Consider the following 16,933-nt stretch of genomic DNA (forward strand, 5'->3'; position numbering starts at 1 on the left):
ATGGCCATCTTGGCACGCAGCATCATCGTTGCATGTCGGCCCTCAGTACCGTGATACCGTGACCCGCTGTAGCGCGGCTCGACGCTCCACAGAATGGGTGTGTGGGGCTAGACTTGCACAGCCGTACCGCCGCGGCACGCCATGTCCTTTGTCCACACCATTTGTGCTGCTTCTGCCGTCGACGCCTTTCAGTACGTGAATGCAATGACTGCGCTGCGGGGGAAAAATGTGCCGACCACGACGGCCCAGGCTGTCTCAGACGGCTGCTGTCGGCTGCTGTCTTTGGTGGCCAGCTGGCCCAGCTGTGCTGTGTGACCCGGCATTCCTGCGGGCCCTGTGGCCTGTGGCCTGTAATGTGACACATGAGGCAGACAATGGGGTTGCAACATGGCCTCCTTGCTGTTTCCCATACCCCCGCTAGCAGCTGGCAAAGAGCACATAAAACAGTCAGGTGTCCAAGACACATACACAGCGATGCATACCTTGCTGTCCCCGTGTTTGCTGGCCCGGGGCATGCAAGGGTCCCGCGGTGGTGGCGGCGCGTGGGGGGTTGCGGTGGTGGTGGTGGCGCCGCGGCTCGGTGGGGGGCCCGTCGTGGGGCTGATGGGGGCAGCGAGATAACTGTCGGCTAGCGGGTTGCCCGGCATCGACAGCGGCAGCAGCAGCAGCAGAAGCAGAAGCAGAAGCAGCATGCAGAGCAAAGCATTGCTCTGCACCCGAAGCGGGCCGACATGAAAGAGATGGGCTGACGGCGGGTGGGCGGGCGTTACATGGAGAGAGAGAGAGACATTCCGCGTCGTGCGATTGCCTTCCCTCCCCTCGCGTTCCGTCGTCGTCGCCACCACCCGGCACGCGCGATATATACTGCGGCCACCACACGCTCTCTCTCTCTCTTCCTTCTTCCTTCTTATGCTTCTTGCATTGCATCTCTTGTGTCTGTGATCTCTCTGGGCACATATACATACATAACACACACACACTCCCCCACACAAGCACAATGCCCGCCCTCGTCCAGCGCCAAGACGACCGCCGTCACTCGGCTCCCTACCCGGCATCTACATCAGCATCCCTCCACTCCCAACCACCTGCTCCTCCCTTCACCATCTCCTCCATATCACACCACCCACTCCCACGCCGCCAGCCCCTGTTTCCACAGGTCACTTGCTCCGCACCAGACGCAACAGCCCTCTGCCCAAGCAGACGTGTCGCAGCCGTCCCCATGCGCAGGAGCTTGGCAGCCATCGACATGGCCCAACAACAGACTTCCCCACCATCTCCCGGTTCCGAGCCCGTCACACCCACTCCATTCGTCGCACCACCCGCCATGGAGAGGATCCGCAGCCCCGTCCTCGGCGGTGTGGCCATGCAGCGCTGCCCAGCAAGCATGGGCACTGACAGCAACCCGTTTCGTCGACGTGCACCACCCACCCCGGCAACCACGCCACCGCGAGACTGTCAAAACACCCCGTCGCCTGTCACGCCAGCCGCCGTTGCGACCCAGCTGTCACGGTTGGAGCACGAGCTCAGCTCTGCGCGCCGACGCACCACGCCGCGTGCATTCCCAGTCGCATCTCACGAGGTGAGTCGGGCGCTTCTGTGACGGAAGCCTTCAAACTTTAGGACAAGCAGCTCACACCACCACCCATTTTCAGATTGTCACCACCCCGCGCCCTGCCAGACGTTCCCGTGGTGTGTCGGCGCCCCCACCCCACTTGTCCTGTGGGGCCGCGCTGGTCGTAGCCTCGACGCGCAGTCTACGTGTTGGCAAGAACGGCACGCCCCTGCGCGCACTCCCATGGCACCCAGACGGCACCGGCACGCCCGCCATGGCCAAAGCCGCAAAGTAAACCGCAAGCAGCTGAGCCGGCCGGCGCGGCTGTCGGCGCGCCCCCTCTTTTTCTTGACCTTCTACGACCCGACCATGCCTCCCCCCTGTTGTCTTCAGCATACACGCATGGCATACCCTCTCTCTCTCTCTCTCGCAATGGTCATGACGAGAAGCCTCCTTCCCATGAGTCTCGCATGCCGCTCATGAACGCCTCTGCGCCTCTTGACGACCAACACGTGGTGACACCCAACACAAACGCCTCGAACGAACAAGCAACACACGCATACACTAATTGGGACGTCCGCCGTCCGCAAACCCACACCATACCATACCACATTTCAATGACCCCTCCCCTCCCTGTAGCCTCTCTTTTCTCTGTCACAGAACAATTGCAATCCATGATGCATCTAGTCTCCTAATCAAAAAAAAATGAAAACATTACACACGCCTGCCTCAGTTGCCGCGGAGCAGGCGGAGAGCCAGCTCCTCGTCATCCTCGAGCTCTGCCTCGGCAGCACGGCGCTTCTTGGAAGGACGCGCCGCAGGCTCGGGGCTAGCCGAGCGCGAAGCGGCCGATCCGGCGGCGTCGCTGTCATAGTCGAACCCGGGGCCAGCGTCGCTGCCGCCGCTCTCGTCGCCCGAGCCGCCGAGGTAGGCGACACCGCCCTCGTCGCCGCCCATCATGGACGCCATCACCTGTGGAATGTCAGTCGCGTCCTCGCTCGTCTTCGGATCCCGCGCCACCCGAGGCTGGATTTCCCCGTCGTCATGGTTCTTGGCTTCTGTGTAAAAGCTCCGCAGATCCGGAGCAAACTGGGTGTCACAGGTCCAAATTAAATTGTGTCCCGCTGCCCAGCTGACAGCTGGCCGGACGGACCTTCCGAGTCCCACCCGTACTGCCTCGTCGTGTGTGTCTTTTCTCTTGGCGCGTGACGCATGGAGCGTCGCGCCCTGGTACACCGCACAACGAAGGAGTGACACCACCGGTAACACCTGCCCAGCTGCGGACGTGTGGGATACAAGAGTCACCACAGCCAAGCGTAGCCACGACCCAAACACACGACACCACCTGTAACAACCCGAAACCTCTGGGACAGTCGTTTCACTCACCTCACGCTCGCGCTCCTTTCTCTTGCGCTTCTTCTCACGACGCTTCTCGCGCGCCACCTCGCGATCGACAATGTCGGCCTCGCGCATGCGCGCGCTCTCAGCTTCGACGAACGCGCGGCGGACCTCCTCGGCACCAGCGCCAGCCTCGACGTCGTCGCCGTGCTCGTAAAAGTCGCGCGCCTCGCCGTCCTCGCCGAACACAACCTTGGTGGGCATGCCGCGGTTCTTGAGCTGGCCCTTGCGGGTCGTGCCCTCCTTGAGCTTGCGCTTGGACAGGTCCTCGGACGAGATGAGGGGCTTCTTGACGCCCTCAAAGTCCTCGTCGCTGTCGGCACCGTCCAGGTCATGGTCGCGACGGGCGAGGGTGAACACGTCGTCGTCGTCGTCCTCGGCACCGGCCAGGTCGTCGTCGTGGGCCACGAGCTTGGAGTAGTGCGGGGTGAGGATCGACTGGTTCTTGCGCTCGAACATGCGATCGTACTTTGTCCGGACGGCGGGAGCCTGCTTGGGTGCAGGGGCATCCGAACCAGAGCCAGAACCAGAGCCAGAAGCATCGCTCTCCTCTCCACTCTCGCTGTCGTCGCCCTCGTCGTCTTCGCTGTCCTCGTCGTCCTCGTCCTCGCTGTCCGTCTCCGCTAGCCTCTGGTGGATAACAGTGGGGCCGGTGTCCTCGTCATTCTTCTGCGCACCGCGCTCCTGGTTCTTGCCCGACTTTTCGAGCAGCTTGATCTGGGGAGCACCGGGAAGACCCATGCTGGCGGCATACTTTTCGGCGGGGTACTCGCTGAGCTTGAACGTAGACTTGTCCTTTTGAATGTGGATCGAACGCATGTACGAGATGAATGCCTGGAGAACGAGTTAGAGAAAGGCTCACACACACAAGTCCTGTGACTCACCCTCTGAGCGAGATACTTGATCTCGGGCTCCTTGAACGCAAAGCTCTGCATCTGTTGGTCGAGCTTGCCCATCTTGCTCTCCTTGATCTTGATCCTCTTGACGTCGATGCCCTTGTCGGTCCAGCGGGTCTTCATGCCCTCTTCCTCGGACGGGCAGAGGATACACAGACCCTTGCCCTCGCTCTGGTAACGCGCGGTACGGCCGACACGGTGAATGTACGTGTCGACGTCGTCGGGGCAGTCGAGCTGGACGACCCAGTCGACAGCGGGGAAGTCGAGACCACGGGCGGCAACATCGGTACAGATCAAAAGCGCCGAGTTGGAGCTCGAGAACTTTTGGAAGATGCTCATACGCGTAGGCTGCTTCTGCTTGCCGTGCAGGTGCATGAGGGGGAGACCCGGGTGGAGACGACGGAAAGTCTCAAAGATGAAGCGCACCTGCTTGCCACTGGTGACAAACACGACACCCTTCATCTTCAGGTGGCTCTTGATGAAACCCCACAGAGCGTCCAGCTTGCGGTCCAGAGGGACCACGGCGTAAAACTGCTCGAGGTTGCTGGGCATGACACCTTCCTCTCCGGGCTTGTTGCAGTTGATGTACAAGGGGTCGTGGAGCGACAGCTTGGCAAGGCTGGTGAGGTCGTTGGACTGGGTGGCCGAGAAGAGCAGCGTCTGGCGGTCGGCACGCGCAGTCTCGGACGGCGAAAAGTGCTGGACAATGGCACGCAGAGCGGGAAGGAAACCCAGGTCAAGGAGACGGTCCGCCTCGTCAAGCACGAGCACCTTGACACTCATACTGTCAAAGCCAACAGTAGAGTCGAGGTGCTGCAGGAGACGACCGGGGGTAGCAATGAGAATGTTCATGCGGCCAAGACGGTCGCGCTCCTCCTTGAGCGGCTTGCCACCAATGACAAGACCAGCCGAGAAGGTGTGGAAGCGACCAATGTCACGCAGCGCGTTGAAAGTCTGCACAGCCAGCTCACGAGTGGGCGAGATGACAACAGCACCAAGGCCGTCCATAGGGCCCCACTTTTGGAGGTACAGGCGCTCCAGCATGGGAATGAGGAAGGCGAGCGTCTTGCCCGAACCGGTACGCGCCGAGCCGAGAATGTCCTGTCCACGGAGAGCGGGGGGGATAGACAGAGCTTGGATAGGGGTGGGGTTGAGGAAGTGGCTGTGCTTGAGGCCTGGACGTTAGGTACGACCACGAAGCGGTTGGCAAACTCACCTCTCAGAGTGCGGCTCGACAGCGGGAGCTGCGAGAACAGAGTGAGTTCGCTCGGCGCGTCCTGGTACTGTAAGCTATGTCTACTGCGGTGCATTTAACTTACATAGCTGTCGATGCGCTCCTGGAGCTCGCGCAGCTCGTCGTTCTGACGGTTACGCTTGGCCTGGTTGGTCTTTACAAGAGGCTGCTTGGGCTTGTTTCCGCCCTTGCCCTTTGCGTTGCCCTTGGAGAAGGACTTGGCGGGGCCCTTGGAGGACGACGCCTGACCCTCGACAAACGCCATTGTTGCTGGTGGTGTTGATGAAAGTGAAGGACGAGAAGAAGATGTCACAGATTGCTCACGCGCCATGGAAATGTTAGATCTGCAGAAATCTAGGTCCCAGTCACGTGATACTATGTTTTGCCACCCACGAGCTTTTGGCATGATTAGAAAATAAATTTCCGTTTTATTAGTAAAAGAACTTCCCCATTTGGTCACAAAAACAAAATAACCTTGGTGCAGCACTTGGTCATGACGCTCATCCATGCATTGCAGATAGTCTACACATGTGTTCCTATACAGATGTCTATACCCTCCAAATAACGCTGGCACCCTCGTCTCCTCCGCTGATCACCACCTGGGCCTGGGGCAGTCCGAGGGGGCTCTCGCCGCCCTCAGGCGCGTTGCCGACAGCCACGCAGTTGACCACGCCGACGTGACCAACGTGCTCGGCAAGCAGGCGGCCGGTACGCACGTCCCATGTCCTCAAGGTACGGTCGAGACAGGCGGTGGTGACGAGGTATTGGCATGGGGCCGGGTGTGCGGCAAAGGCAGTGACCGACTCGGGGTGCGGCAGAGTGGCACGCACGCGGTAGGTGGTCGCGTCCCACACAAAGCACCTGCCGTCGGTGCCAGCACTGACGAGGATGACACCCTTGCCACCGTCGGCGCCTTGCAAGAGATCGATGAACTGGAGCTGCTCAATGCTCTCGCCGCGCTGGTGGTCCTCGAGGGTGCTGACAATCTCGCCACGGGGCAGGGCAATGAGACGCACGCGACCACCTGCACCGCCAACCGCGACCAGGCCGCCGTACGGATGAGCCGCAAGCGACGTGATGCCGTGAATCTGCGGGTCGAGGTTGGGAGCGTGGGGCGAGCAGAAGACGTGCATCTTGAGCTCGGGCGACGAAGTCGACGGGTTCCAAACGACAAAGCTGCTGTCCAGCGAGGCAGTGATGAGCTGCTTGGCGCTGGGAGGGGGGAAGATGCCCGCCGTGCACAGCATGGTGTGCGACGAAAGGACGGTCATGGTCCTGCCAGTTGGCACTGTTTTGGTCAGCTCTGGTGGCAAAGCGTTACTTACATTGCCACATCCACACGCTTGCGTCCTCACAGCCAGCAGTGAGCACAGGGCCCTTGGGGTGCCACTGAAGCCACTGCACCTCACCACCGGCCTCGAGGCTGGTGATAAACTCCCAGTACTTCCAAGCCTCTGCGGACTCGGGTGCCGGCTCCGGTCCTCTCCTCTTAGTCACGCGACGCCACACGCGCACGCGCCCGTCCATGCCACCAGTGGCAATGTACTCGCCATCCGCGCTAAAAGCGGCTGCGGCAACCGAATCAGTGTGCCCGGTCAGAGGGATAGGAGCAAAGTCGTGACGAGTAAAGCCACCAGTGGCCTTCTGGGGAAGAGGACAGAACAAGTATCCCAAGTCGTCCTGGCCACCGGTGACGGCCAGGGGCGGGTTGGGGAACGAAGGGTGGAGCGCGAGTGCAAAGATGGATGATTCAGGCTTGTGAAGGACTATGAGGTCAGCCCACTGCCACTCGATATCACGTACAGGAACCGGCCCAGGCATTGTCTGGACGGTCGCGAGGCTCATCGGGGTCGTCCTTGATCATCGGCTCCGCATCGGCAGGAACGTCGTCGTCGTCCTCCATGGGCTCTCCTGGCTCGCCATCGTCTTCGATAACCTCCTCAACGTCGTCTTTGGTGAGAACGAGGTCGTCGTCTTGCTCCTCGTGCGACATTGCTTGATATTTGTTGACTTTGTAAGATTTCTTCGTCCGGTGGTTGGAAACAATCCAACCTCCACCTGCAGATCCTGCTGAGCAATTGATAAGAAGTAGGTCCACACGTGGCAAATATACACTGATAATAAATGTCATTGTTGGAATAATCCTCGAATAACCCGTGGATTTTACGACAATTTGCCGCTGTCCAGTTCTTCGGCTGACACGAGCTTCCTGTGGTTCTGCGGGGTCAAGAGACCGAGACCATCTGATTGATGGCGGCGTTGGTGGCGCCGAGTCTCGATTGGTACGACGTCCCACGGCTAATCTGTATACAAGCCTCTGGTGTCTCTCTGATCTCTGAAGACAGTCATGTCTTTTAACAGATTTTTGTTTGTTTATTTGCAGGCCTGGCGTGGATCGTCCCACATCGCGTAAACTCGTCAGACAGTTCGTCCGAACCTGCTGGATAGGCACCCGGTGTTGCTATGAACAAGACCGTGACGACGGACCTCTCACCAATGTCCGCGATGGAAGCAGCCGCTCTTCCGGGAAGAGCGACTGTCACGGAGACAGACACGGAGATGGACACTTTGAGCACGGGCTATTAGTCAGGTTACTGGATGTCTGGCGCCGGCGGCGGCTGTTTTACGTGTTTAGCCGTCCCCACGTGTGGCACGACGGGTTGGCTTGCTGGCCCTCTCTTCATGACTCAATTACTCAATGTTTCGAGCCCCTCATAGCGTATACTGTATATACGCCAATCGCCGATCTTAAATTCACATTGCCTGTGTTGATGTGCTTGCGTATGCCTGCAAACCACGATGCACGATGCCACTTCTCTCACGCAAAAAAAAGAACCCCAGCTGGAATGTGTCTTTGACCGCTCCACATGCTCCGCCGAGCCGTCGTGTTGCTGCCCTCCACATGTAGTTACGTTGCCCTGCCTAGTTCGGATCCGGATTAAATGCGTCGACGGCGCAGCCCCCCGGATCCGAGAAGGATTTGCCTGCCAAGGTGGTGTTGCGCGGTCCCTGCTTGGTCATTCTCGTGAACGCTGCGCTGTTGGTGCGCTCCTGGCCCTCTCCCCCGGTGTCCGAGGCAGGCGGCGGCCACTAGACAGGCTAAGTGTCCCTGATATGCCCGGCATCGATGGGCATATCGTCGGTGGAACGCTCCGGTGCTGCTGAGATGGTCTCAGGGATATTGCTCCGGAAAGCATCAGATATGGGTATGGTGGTCTCGGCGGGCGGTCCTGAAAAGATTTGGGCCTTTTTGGCTGGGTGTGGCCGGCGGTCTCACGCAAACAACCCGCAAGAGGTGACTCGCCCCACCGCCGGATGTATGCACTCCAACAGCATGGGTAGACCAGACGGGTTCTCCGCTGTCACGTTTCTTTATATTGCTCTTATCGTCCCCTCTCTATCCCCCCTCCTCCCCTTCTTCTTCTCATTCCACTCATTCCCACCACCCCCCCACTCTCTTTTAACCCCCTTTTTCCTTCTTTTTTTCATCCCGCCATGGCCGACCCCGCACACACGGGTGTCACCGGCGAAGATGGCAGGCCCCTGTCCTCTGTGGCGTCGACTGCCGACCAGTATCACGATGCTGAATCTTCCTCGGGTGGCACTGCCGTCGACCCCCGCCTCGCTGTTGGTGGCTCGGGTGACGAGCAAACGCGTTCCAGTAGCAACTCTTCTTTCATCGCCGACTTGAACGACGACCATGTACACGTTGCTCGCGCCAAGGAAGAGTTTGCCGCTCTCGAGCGTCGCTACTCTGCCATGTCGCAGAACTCGAACGACCTGCACCGCACCACCACTGGCCTTTCCCTCCGTCAGGTCACCTCGCGTTTCGGTGGCAAGCCTGAGCGCACCACCACCCGCCAGACTGTTGCCACTCAGGCCAGCGCTGCTGGTGTTGTTGACGCCGAGAAGGGCGAGGCGACTGCTGCCGCTGGCGACGAGGTCGAGTTTAACCTTGCCGATGAGCTCCGCTACGGCCGCAGCGCCCAGGACGCTGCCGACATCAAGCACAAGCGTGTTGGTGTCATCTGGGAGGACCTCGAGGTCATTGGTGCCGGCGGCATGAAGATGCACATTCGCAACTTCACCAACGCCGTTATTGAGCAGTTTATGATGCCCGTTGTCTCGGCTCTCGGTGTCGTTGGCTACAAGCCCTTCGCCCCCAAGCCCAAGACCATTCTTGCCTCCAACTCGGGTGTTCTCAAGCCCGGAGAGATGTGTCTTGTTCTCGGTCGCCCCGGTGCCGGTTGCTCCACCTTCCTCAAGACCATTGCCAACCAGCGTGACGGCTTCATGGCTGTCAACGGCAACGTCGAGTACGCCGGTGTCGGCTGGAAGGAGATGTACAAGCTCTACGCCGGCGAGGTTCTCTACAACCAGGAAGACGAGTGAGTATAACATGTGCTACCTGATTTTGCGCAATTTCTAACCAACGCAGTGACCACCTCCCCACCCTCACCGTCGCCCAGACTCTCCGCTTCGCTCTTGAGCTCAAGAGCCCCAAGAAGCTCATCCCCGGCGTCAGCGCCGACGAGTACCGCGAGGACCTCCTCCAGCTCCTCATCTCGATGCTCGGCATCAAGCACACTGCCAACACCGTTGTTGGTAACGCTTTCATCCGTGGTGTCTCGGGTGGTGAGCGTAAGCGTGTCTCTATTGCCGAGCAGTTCTGCTCCGGAGCCTGTCTTTCGTCGTGGGACAACTCGACCCGTGGTCTTGACGCTTCCACTGCCCTCGACTACGCCAAGTCCCTTCGTCTCCTCACCGACATTATGAACCAGACCACTTTCGTCTCGCTCTACCAGGCTGGTGAGGGTATCTACGACCAGTTCGACAAGGTCCTCGTTCTCAACGACGGCCACGTCGCCTACTTTGGTCCTGCCAAGGAGGCTCGCCCGTACATGATCTCGCTTGGTTACGCCGACCTGCCCCGTCAGACGTCTGCCGACTACCTCACCGGTGTGTGTGACGTCAACGAGCGTCGCTTCCAGGAGGGCCGTGACGAGAGCAACACCCCCAGCACCCCCGAGGCCATGGGCCAGGCATTCAAGGACTCTGAGATTCACGCCCGCATGATGCGCGAAAAGGACGAGTACAAGCAGCAGATGGAGACCGACGAGGCCGACCGTAACGCTTTCCGCCAGGCCGTTTTGGACCAGAAGCACCGCGGTGTCAACAAGAAGTCTCCCTACACTGTCTCCTTCTTTGCTCAGGTCTGGGCCATTACCAAGCGTCAGACCATCCTCAAGCTCCAGAACCGTTTCGACCTCTACGCGGCTTTCGCCACTTCCATTGTCATCGCTCTCATTGTCGGTTCCGTCTACTTCCGTCTCCCCACGTCTGCTTCTGGCGCGTTCACTCGCGGTGGTCTGCTCTTCTTGGGTCTTCTCTTCAACGCTCTTACTTCGTTCTCTGAGCTTCCCGGCCAGATGATGGGTCGTCCCATTCTGTATCGTCAAATCTCGTACCGCTTCTACCGCCCCGCCTCGTACGCCATCGCCGCCGTTCTGGCCGATATCCCCCAGAACGCCACCGTCATCTTCGTGTTCAGTCTCATCCTCTACTTTATGGGTGGCCTGTACAGCAGTGGTGGTGCTTTCTTCACGTTCTACCTGTTCGTCTTCACGACCTTTATGGTGATGGCCGGCTTCTTCCGTACCCTTGGTGTCGCTACCAAGGACTACAACGTTGCCGCTCGACTCGCCTCGGTCTTGATTTCGCTCATGGTGACCTACACTGGCTACATGATCCCCGTCTTTGCCATGAAGCGTTGGCTGTTCTGGATCTTCTACCTCAACCCCCTGTCCTACGGATACGAGGGTATCTTTGCCAACGAATTCTCCAGGATTACCCTCACCTGCGACTCGTCGTACATTATCCCCACCAACATCCCTTCTGCCGGTATCACTGGCTACCCCAGCGGTGTCGGACCCAACCAGATGTGTGCGCTTTCCGGCTCCACCGCCGGTAACGCCGTCGTCACTGGTAAGGAGTACATGGCCGCTGCGTTCCAGTACTCCAAGGGCCACATCTGGCGCAACTTTGGTATCCTCATTGGCTTCTTCCTCTTCTTCCTCTTCCTCCAGGCCCTCTTCATGGAGACCCTCCAGATGGGCGCTTCGCACCTGTCTATTGTCGTCTTCAAGAAGGAGGACAAGGACATCAAGAAGCGCAACGAGCGTCTCGCTGAGCGTCGCGACGCCTTCCGTGCCGGCAAGCTCGACCCGGACCTCAGCGCTCTTTCGATGAAGCCCCAGCCCTTCACCTGGGAGAACCTCACCTACACCGTGCCCGTCCCCGGCGGTCAGAAGCAGCTCCTGAACGATGTCTTCGGCTACGTCAAGCCTGGTACCCTCACTGCCCTCATGGGTGCTTCGGGTGCCGGTAAGACTACTCTTCTCGACGTTCTTGCCGCGCGCAAGAACATTGGTGTTATCGGCGGCGACGTTCTCATGAACGGTCGCCCCATTGACGTCTCCTTTGCCCGTGGCTGTGCGTACGCCGAGCAGCTCGATGTTCACGAGTGGACCACCACTGTCCGTGAGGCCCTCCGCTTCTCTGCCTACCTTCGTCAGGCCGAGAGCGTCCCCAAGGAGGAGAAGGACGCCTACGTCGAGGACATTATCGAGCTTCTCGAGCTCCAGGACATTGCCGACGGCATGATTGGTTTCCCCGGCTACGGTCTGTCGGTTGAGGCGCGCAAGCGTGTCACCATCGGTGTTGAGCTTGCTGCCAAGCCCGACCTTCTTCTCTTCCTCGACGAGCCTACCTCGGGTCTCGACGGCCAGTCTGCCTACAACATTGTCCGCTTCCTCAAGAAGCTCACTGCCGCCGGGCAGAAGATCCTCTGCACCATCCACCAGCCGAACGCCCTGCTCTTCCAGTCGTTTGACCGCCTCCTCCTCCTCCAGCGTGGTGGCGAGTGTGTCTACTTTGGTGACATTGGCGAGGACTCCAAGGTCCTCATCAACTACCTCGAGAAGAACGGTGCCAAGGTCCCCGGTGACGCCAACCCTGCCGAGTTTATGCTTGAGGCTATCGGTGCCGGCTCGCGCAAGCGTATCGGCGGTGACTGGCACCAGAAGTGGCTCAACTCGCCCGAGTTTGCCGAGGTCAAGCGCGAGATCACCGAGCTCAAGGCCAACGCCCTCGCTCAGCCCATCGACGAGGACCGTGGCTCTGGCGAGTACGCTACTAGCTTCCTCTTCCAACTCAAGACTGTCCTCCAGCGCACCAACGTTGGTCTCTGGCGCAACGCCGACTACCAGTGGACCCGTCTGTTTGCGCACATTGCCATTGGTCTCGTCGTGACCCTCACTTTCCTCCGTCTCGACAACTCGCTCCAGTCGCTCCAGTACAAGGTCTTTGCCATCTTCTTCGCTACCGTCCTCCCCGCCCTGGTCCTCGCCCAGATTCAGCCCCAGTACATCATGTCGCGTATGACCTTCAACCGCGAGGCCTCGTCCAAGATGTACTCGTCGACGGTCTTTGCGCTCACCCAGCTCGTTGCCGAGATGCCCTACTCGGTGCTCTGCTCCACGGCCTTCTTCCTCCTCCTGTACTACGGTGTTGGCTTCCCCACCGCCGCGACCCGCGCCGGCTACTTCTTCCTGATGATCCTCCTCACCGAGGTCTACGCCGTCACCCTCGGCCAGGCCGTCGCCGCGCTCTCGCCCTCGATCATGATTGCAGCCCTCTTCAACCCCTTCCTGCTGGTGCTCTTCTCGGTGTTCTGTGGTGTTACTGCGTGAGTACAGCAAGTTGTGGACCTTGTCCCCCCGGGATTGCCACTGTCAAGGCGTTCAATGCTGACCTCCCCCAAGTCCCCCCGCTACTCTGCCTTACTTCTGGCGTTCGTGGATGTACCACCTCGACCCCTTCACCTACCTCATCTCTGGTCTCGTCACCACCGGTCTCCAGGACCTCGAGGTCGTCTGCAAGGAGAGCGAGTTCCACATCTTCTCGCCTCCTTCCGGCCAGACGTGTCAGGAATGGGCTGGCAAGTTCGCTACCGCCATGGGAGCGTACATCAACAACCCCAACGCCACCGACAGCTGCCAGTACTGCCAGTACTCGACCGGCCAGACCTTCTTCCAGGGTCTTTCCCTCGACTACTCCACCCGCTGGCGTGACTTTGGGTAAGTCTCACTCAGCCTTTGATATGCCTTCCATTGCTGACGTAAAAAAGTGTGTTTTTGTGTTACTGTGTCTTTAACATCATCGTCCTTCTCATTGCTGCTCGCTTCCTCAAGTGGCAGAAGAGGTAAGGAGGGAGACAGCAAAAAGCCCCCCATAAAATCAAAGAAAACGGCCGGTGGCGGACATAGATCATCCCTCCTCTGGTCGTTGGGATTGGGATTCTATAGGATTGTGGCCCACCTACCGGGCCACAGACAGAGTCCTCGTCATCTTATCATCTACAGTTTATTTCCAAGTTGGACGAGTCGATGCATTTGTCGTCTCAAAAGCCTGTTTGCAGGAGGAGTGTGGTTGAACGAGCGGGAGGGACAACAGAGGCGATCGACCACAGCCGATCAGCGCCCGGGCAAAAGCCCTTTGGGCCTTTTGTTTGGATGAGCTGGTTATCTACATACTTACATGCTTACATGTCTCCCTTACACATGTGTATTTCTGGGCTTCCTGTTGGCCTGCTGAAATCACCAGGGATTATGGAGGGGCAAGTTAGTCACTCGCGCACACGCTCCGGTTATCGCATTTCGGAGTTCGGAAGCAAAGGCACTTGGGACGAGGGGCCTCCAGAACATGGGCCTCCCTCCAACGTCTGGTGGCCACAAATTCACAAACTGTTGTGCATGTGAGTGGATGGTATGCCTGTTGACCAAACGCATAGGTTGTGTGCCATGCATGCCTACATGCACAGCAGCGAGCGTGCTGTGACTCGATGTTAACAACGCATCGTCGGCCTGCTCCGACGGCAGTATCGTCTGCCCACCCCCCCGTGTCCCTTAATTCCCAAAACAAAAAACCGCCTCTGGAGCGCAGTTGTCGGCCATCTGCGACACGGCGTGTGCGCTGCAAAAGGTGTGTGTCGGCATCCAAGAAAAGACGGCCAGTCTCCTCTTGCCTTTGCTCCCCATCTCATCCTCATCGTACACTCATCAGAGTCTACTGCATGCCCCAATAACCATGTCGCGCCCGTCGTCGGAGCGCACGCTCGCCGAGCAAGACCACGCTCTTGCCGCCACCAACAACATGGCGAAAACCTCCTCCACCCCGCCAAAATCTGACGCGGTGGCTGACGGCGATCCCGCCGTCGATCTGCCTACAAAAGACCACAGACGCGAGGCCACCAATGCATCCTCCAGCGACCGGGACACCGGTGGCGACGACGAGAAGCATGTGACTGTGCAGTCCGTCTGCCCAGAGGACATTGAGGCCAACAGGCCAAAGGACATCTACGACCGGTTCAGCCCTGCCCGCAAGAACTGGATCGTTGCCATTGTCGCATATTCTGCATTCATTGGACGTGAGTGTGGCTTTTCGGAGCAGGCCGTCGGCAAAGACAGCAGCTGTCTCTAGCGATGGGAATGGTCACGCGCACTTGTCGTAGTGGCGTCTTGTCTGCCACTGCGGTTCAACAGACTACTAACGTCTCCCAGCTATTGCCTCGTCTGCATTCCTGCCATCGATTTCGGTCATGTCCGAAGACCTGCACACCTCCGAGTCGATGATCAACTACACCGTCGCCATCTTCACTGCGACCGTCGGTGTCGCACCCCTTATCTGGTCGCCACTCTCTGGATTCTATGGTCGCAAGCCGGTCTACTTGGCCTCGATGCCCATCATGACTGTGGCGTCGATCGGTGTGGCACAGTCCAAGACCATCGGCGCCATTATCGGCACACGAATTCTGCAAGCCATTGGCTCGTCTGCCGTCCTCTCCGTCGGCGCCGGCACCGTTGGTGACATTTACAGGCCGACCGAGAGGGCCAACGCAATGGCATGGTTCTACTCGGGTGTCCTCCTCGGCCCCGCCTTGTCGCCCGTTCTCGCAGGTGTGTTTACACAATACACGCCCGAGACGTGGAAGGCGACCCAATACTTTCTCTGTGGCGCCTCTGCCCTCGCCGTCTTCCTCACGGCCATGTTCCTGCCAGAGACAAGTCACCCGCCTACTCCTCACGAGGTGGCACAAAAGGAGACGGGCAAGCGCTTTGTGCCATACTTTTTTAACCCACTCATCTCCCTCAAGCTCATGCGCTACCCGAACGTGGTCACCACGACCATCGCCTCTTCGTTTGTCATGCTCCAGCTCTACTGCGTCATGGTCCCCCTCGCCGTCATCTTCAAGGACCGCTACAACATTCACAACGTGGCCCTCTCGGGATGCCTGTATATCGCCCCGGGACTGGGTACGCTCATTGGTAGTCGTTTCGTTGGTCCATACGCCGACCGTGTTGTGCGCAAGTGGATCGAGAAGCGCGGCTACCGTCGTCCCGAGGACCGTCTGCGTGCCGCTCTGTTCGGTGCAGGCGTCATCGGACCCGTGTCGTGTTTGGTATACGGCTGGCTCCTCCAGGCGAACAAGGGCGGCCTTTGGCCACCACTCGTCATGCTCGCCATCAACGGTATCGGCAGTCAGCTCACCCTCACCCCGGTCAACACGTATCTCGTCGACTCCAACCAGAAGAAGAGCGCAATGGCCATCTCGGTCAACAACTTTTGGCGATACCTGTTTGCTGCGGCTTCATCAGCCTTTGTCCTGCCCATGATTGACGCCATTGGCCTTGGCTGGACAATGACCGTGGCCGCTGCGGCCCAGTGGATCGGCTTCGCTGCCATTTTCATCACCATGGTGTATGGCGAAAAGTGGCGCCAAAGCGTCAACAAGAGCCACGAGACCGCTGAGGACAAGGCCGAGGAGGCGGTGGACGGTGGCCGTACGGCAGGTGGCGAGACGGAGGAGGATGTGGCAGTCCAAGTGGAAGAGGAGAAGGCCCGTCGCTCATCCGCCGCGTCCCACGACCATGGAGAGGGAGAGCACGGTGAGCCGTCTCACCTCCCCGGATTCTCCAACCTCAACCGCAAGTCGACCCGCACAAACCAGGGCGGCAGGCTGGGCCGCAAAAAGTCGCGCCAGGGCAGTTCGAGTACGCTGCCAACGGTCGACAATTTGCTCGAGCGCACAGTCAGCCTGTCTGGTGCGAGCGTGCATGGTGGTGCGTAGATAGATTTAATAGACGGGGTTGAATTTGTATATCTATATATTGCATGGACACGAGCTGCATGTTACGATGTTTGCGGCCACTGTGCTGTGGCGGCCACAAATAAATGGAACCAGTGAATGGCATTAGAAACGTGCGTTTTTGAGTCCAGCTCTCGCTTCTCATCCTCTTCTGTACAATCCTCAGACCTCCCCTAGCGTCACAGCCAGTCCGCCGTACGCAGCAGATCTCGCAGACAGAAGCTCAGAAGCTTCTAACCCCAGATGCCAAGATCCCACGGCGGCACAAAGAGGTGCTGATTAGAAACGCGCCTCGCGGGTCATTTGCGATACGTTCCGAGCCAAATGATCCGAGTCCCCTTGACACATCCCACAACGCCGATATAGCTTCATTGTCACTCGCTAAACGCTCGACAGCTTCTTGACGAAGACCGCCGCGTCCGTCGTCCTCCAGGCCCCCGCCATCATCGTCACTGGCGTCGCCGACGGCCCGCAATCTGAACCGGCCGAAACGACACCGCTGGCCCCCGTGGCCCCCGATCGGGTCCCAGTTCGATCCCAGTTCCTGACTCTTTGTGTTGCGTCGTTTGCGTTCGTGCCGGCCGAATCCTGGCGGTCTGTAATCTTGGTGTTGTTCATCTCGCACGCACCCTTTTTTACCACTCCCG

At 59.1% G+C, this 16,933-nt stretch overlaps 5 protein-coding genes across 5 annotated transcripts; 3 read left to right on the plus strand and 2 right to left on the minus strand.

The window, feature by feature from the left end:
• Positions 1–997: 997 nt before the first annotated feature.
• EHS24_005244 (uncharacterized protein) lies at positions 998–2,247 on the plus strand (the record flags this gene model as incomplete). Its single annotated transcript, XM_028620774.1, has 3 exons — positions 998–1,579; positions 1,621–1,689; positions 1,741–2,247. 3 exons carry the CDS (start codon positions 998–1,000, stop codon positions 2,245–2,247), a joined length of 1,158 nt encoding a protein of 385 aa, XP_028471990.1.
• Positions 2,248–2,281: 34 nt separating this feature from the next.
• Positions 2,282–5,345, minus strand: DBP4 (ATP-dependent RNA helicase dbp4; the record flags this gene model as incomplete). Its single annotated transcript, XM_028620775.1, has 5 exons — positions 2,282–2,641; positions 2,939–3,784; positions 3,835–5,021; positions 5,063–5,123; positions 5,166–5,345. The coding sequence occupies 5 exons, from the start codon at positions 5,343–5,345 to the stop codon at positions 2,282–2,284; spliced, it is 2,634 nt and encodes an 877-aa protein (XP_028471991.1).
• A 283-nt stretch (positions 5,346–5,628) lies between these two features.
• On the minus strand, positions 5,629–7,073 carry EHS24_005246 (uncharacterized protein; the record flags this gene model as incomplete). The annotated part of the gene is made up of 3 exons (XM_028620776.1): positions 5,629–6,368; positions 6,406–6,846; positions 6,884–7,073. 3 exons carry the CDS (start codon positions 7,071–7,073, stop codon positions 5,629–5,631), a joined length of 1,371 nt encoding a protein of 456 aa, XP_028471992.1.
• Positions 7,074–8,575: 1,502 nt separating this feature from the next.
• On the plus strand, positions 8,576–13,347 carry EHS24_005247 (uncharacterized protein; the record flags this gene model as incomplete). Its single annotated transcript, XM_028620777.1, has 4 exons — positions 8,576–9,468; positions 9,519–12,827; positions 12,904–13,218; positions 13,269–13,347. 4 exons carry the CDS (start codon positions 8,576–8,578, stop codon positions 13,345–13,347), a joined length of 4,596 nt encoding a protein of 1,531 aa, XP_028471993.1.
• Positions 13,348–14,227: 880 nt separating this feature from the next.
• EHS24_005248 (uncharacterized protein) lies at positions 14,228–16,268 on the plus strand (the record flags this gene model as incomplete). Its single annotated transcript, XM_028620778.1, has 2 exons — positions 14,228–14,567; positions 14,701–16,268. 2 exons carry the CDS (start codon positions 14,228–14,230, stop codon positions 16,266–16,268), a joined length of 1,908 nt encoding a protein of 635 aa, XP_028471994.1.
• Positions 16,269–16,933: the final 665 nt, after the last annotated feature.

The sequence above is a fragment of the Apiotrichum porosum genome, assembly GCF_003942205.1.
Source record: "Apiotrichum porosum strain DSM 27194 chromosome Unknown scaffold_20, whole genome shotgun sequence".
Classification (NCBI taxonomy): Eukaryota; Fungi; Basidiomycota; class Tremellomycetes; order Trichosporonales; family Trichosporonaceae; genus Apiotrichum; species Apiotrichum porosum.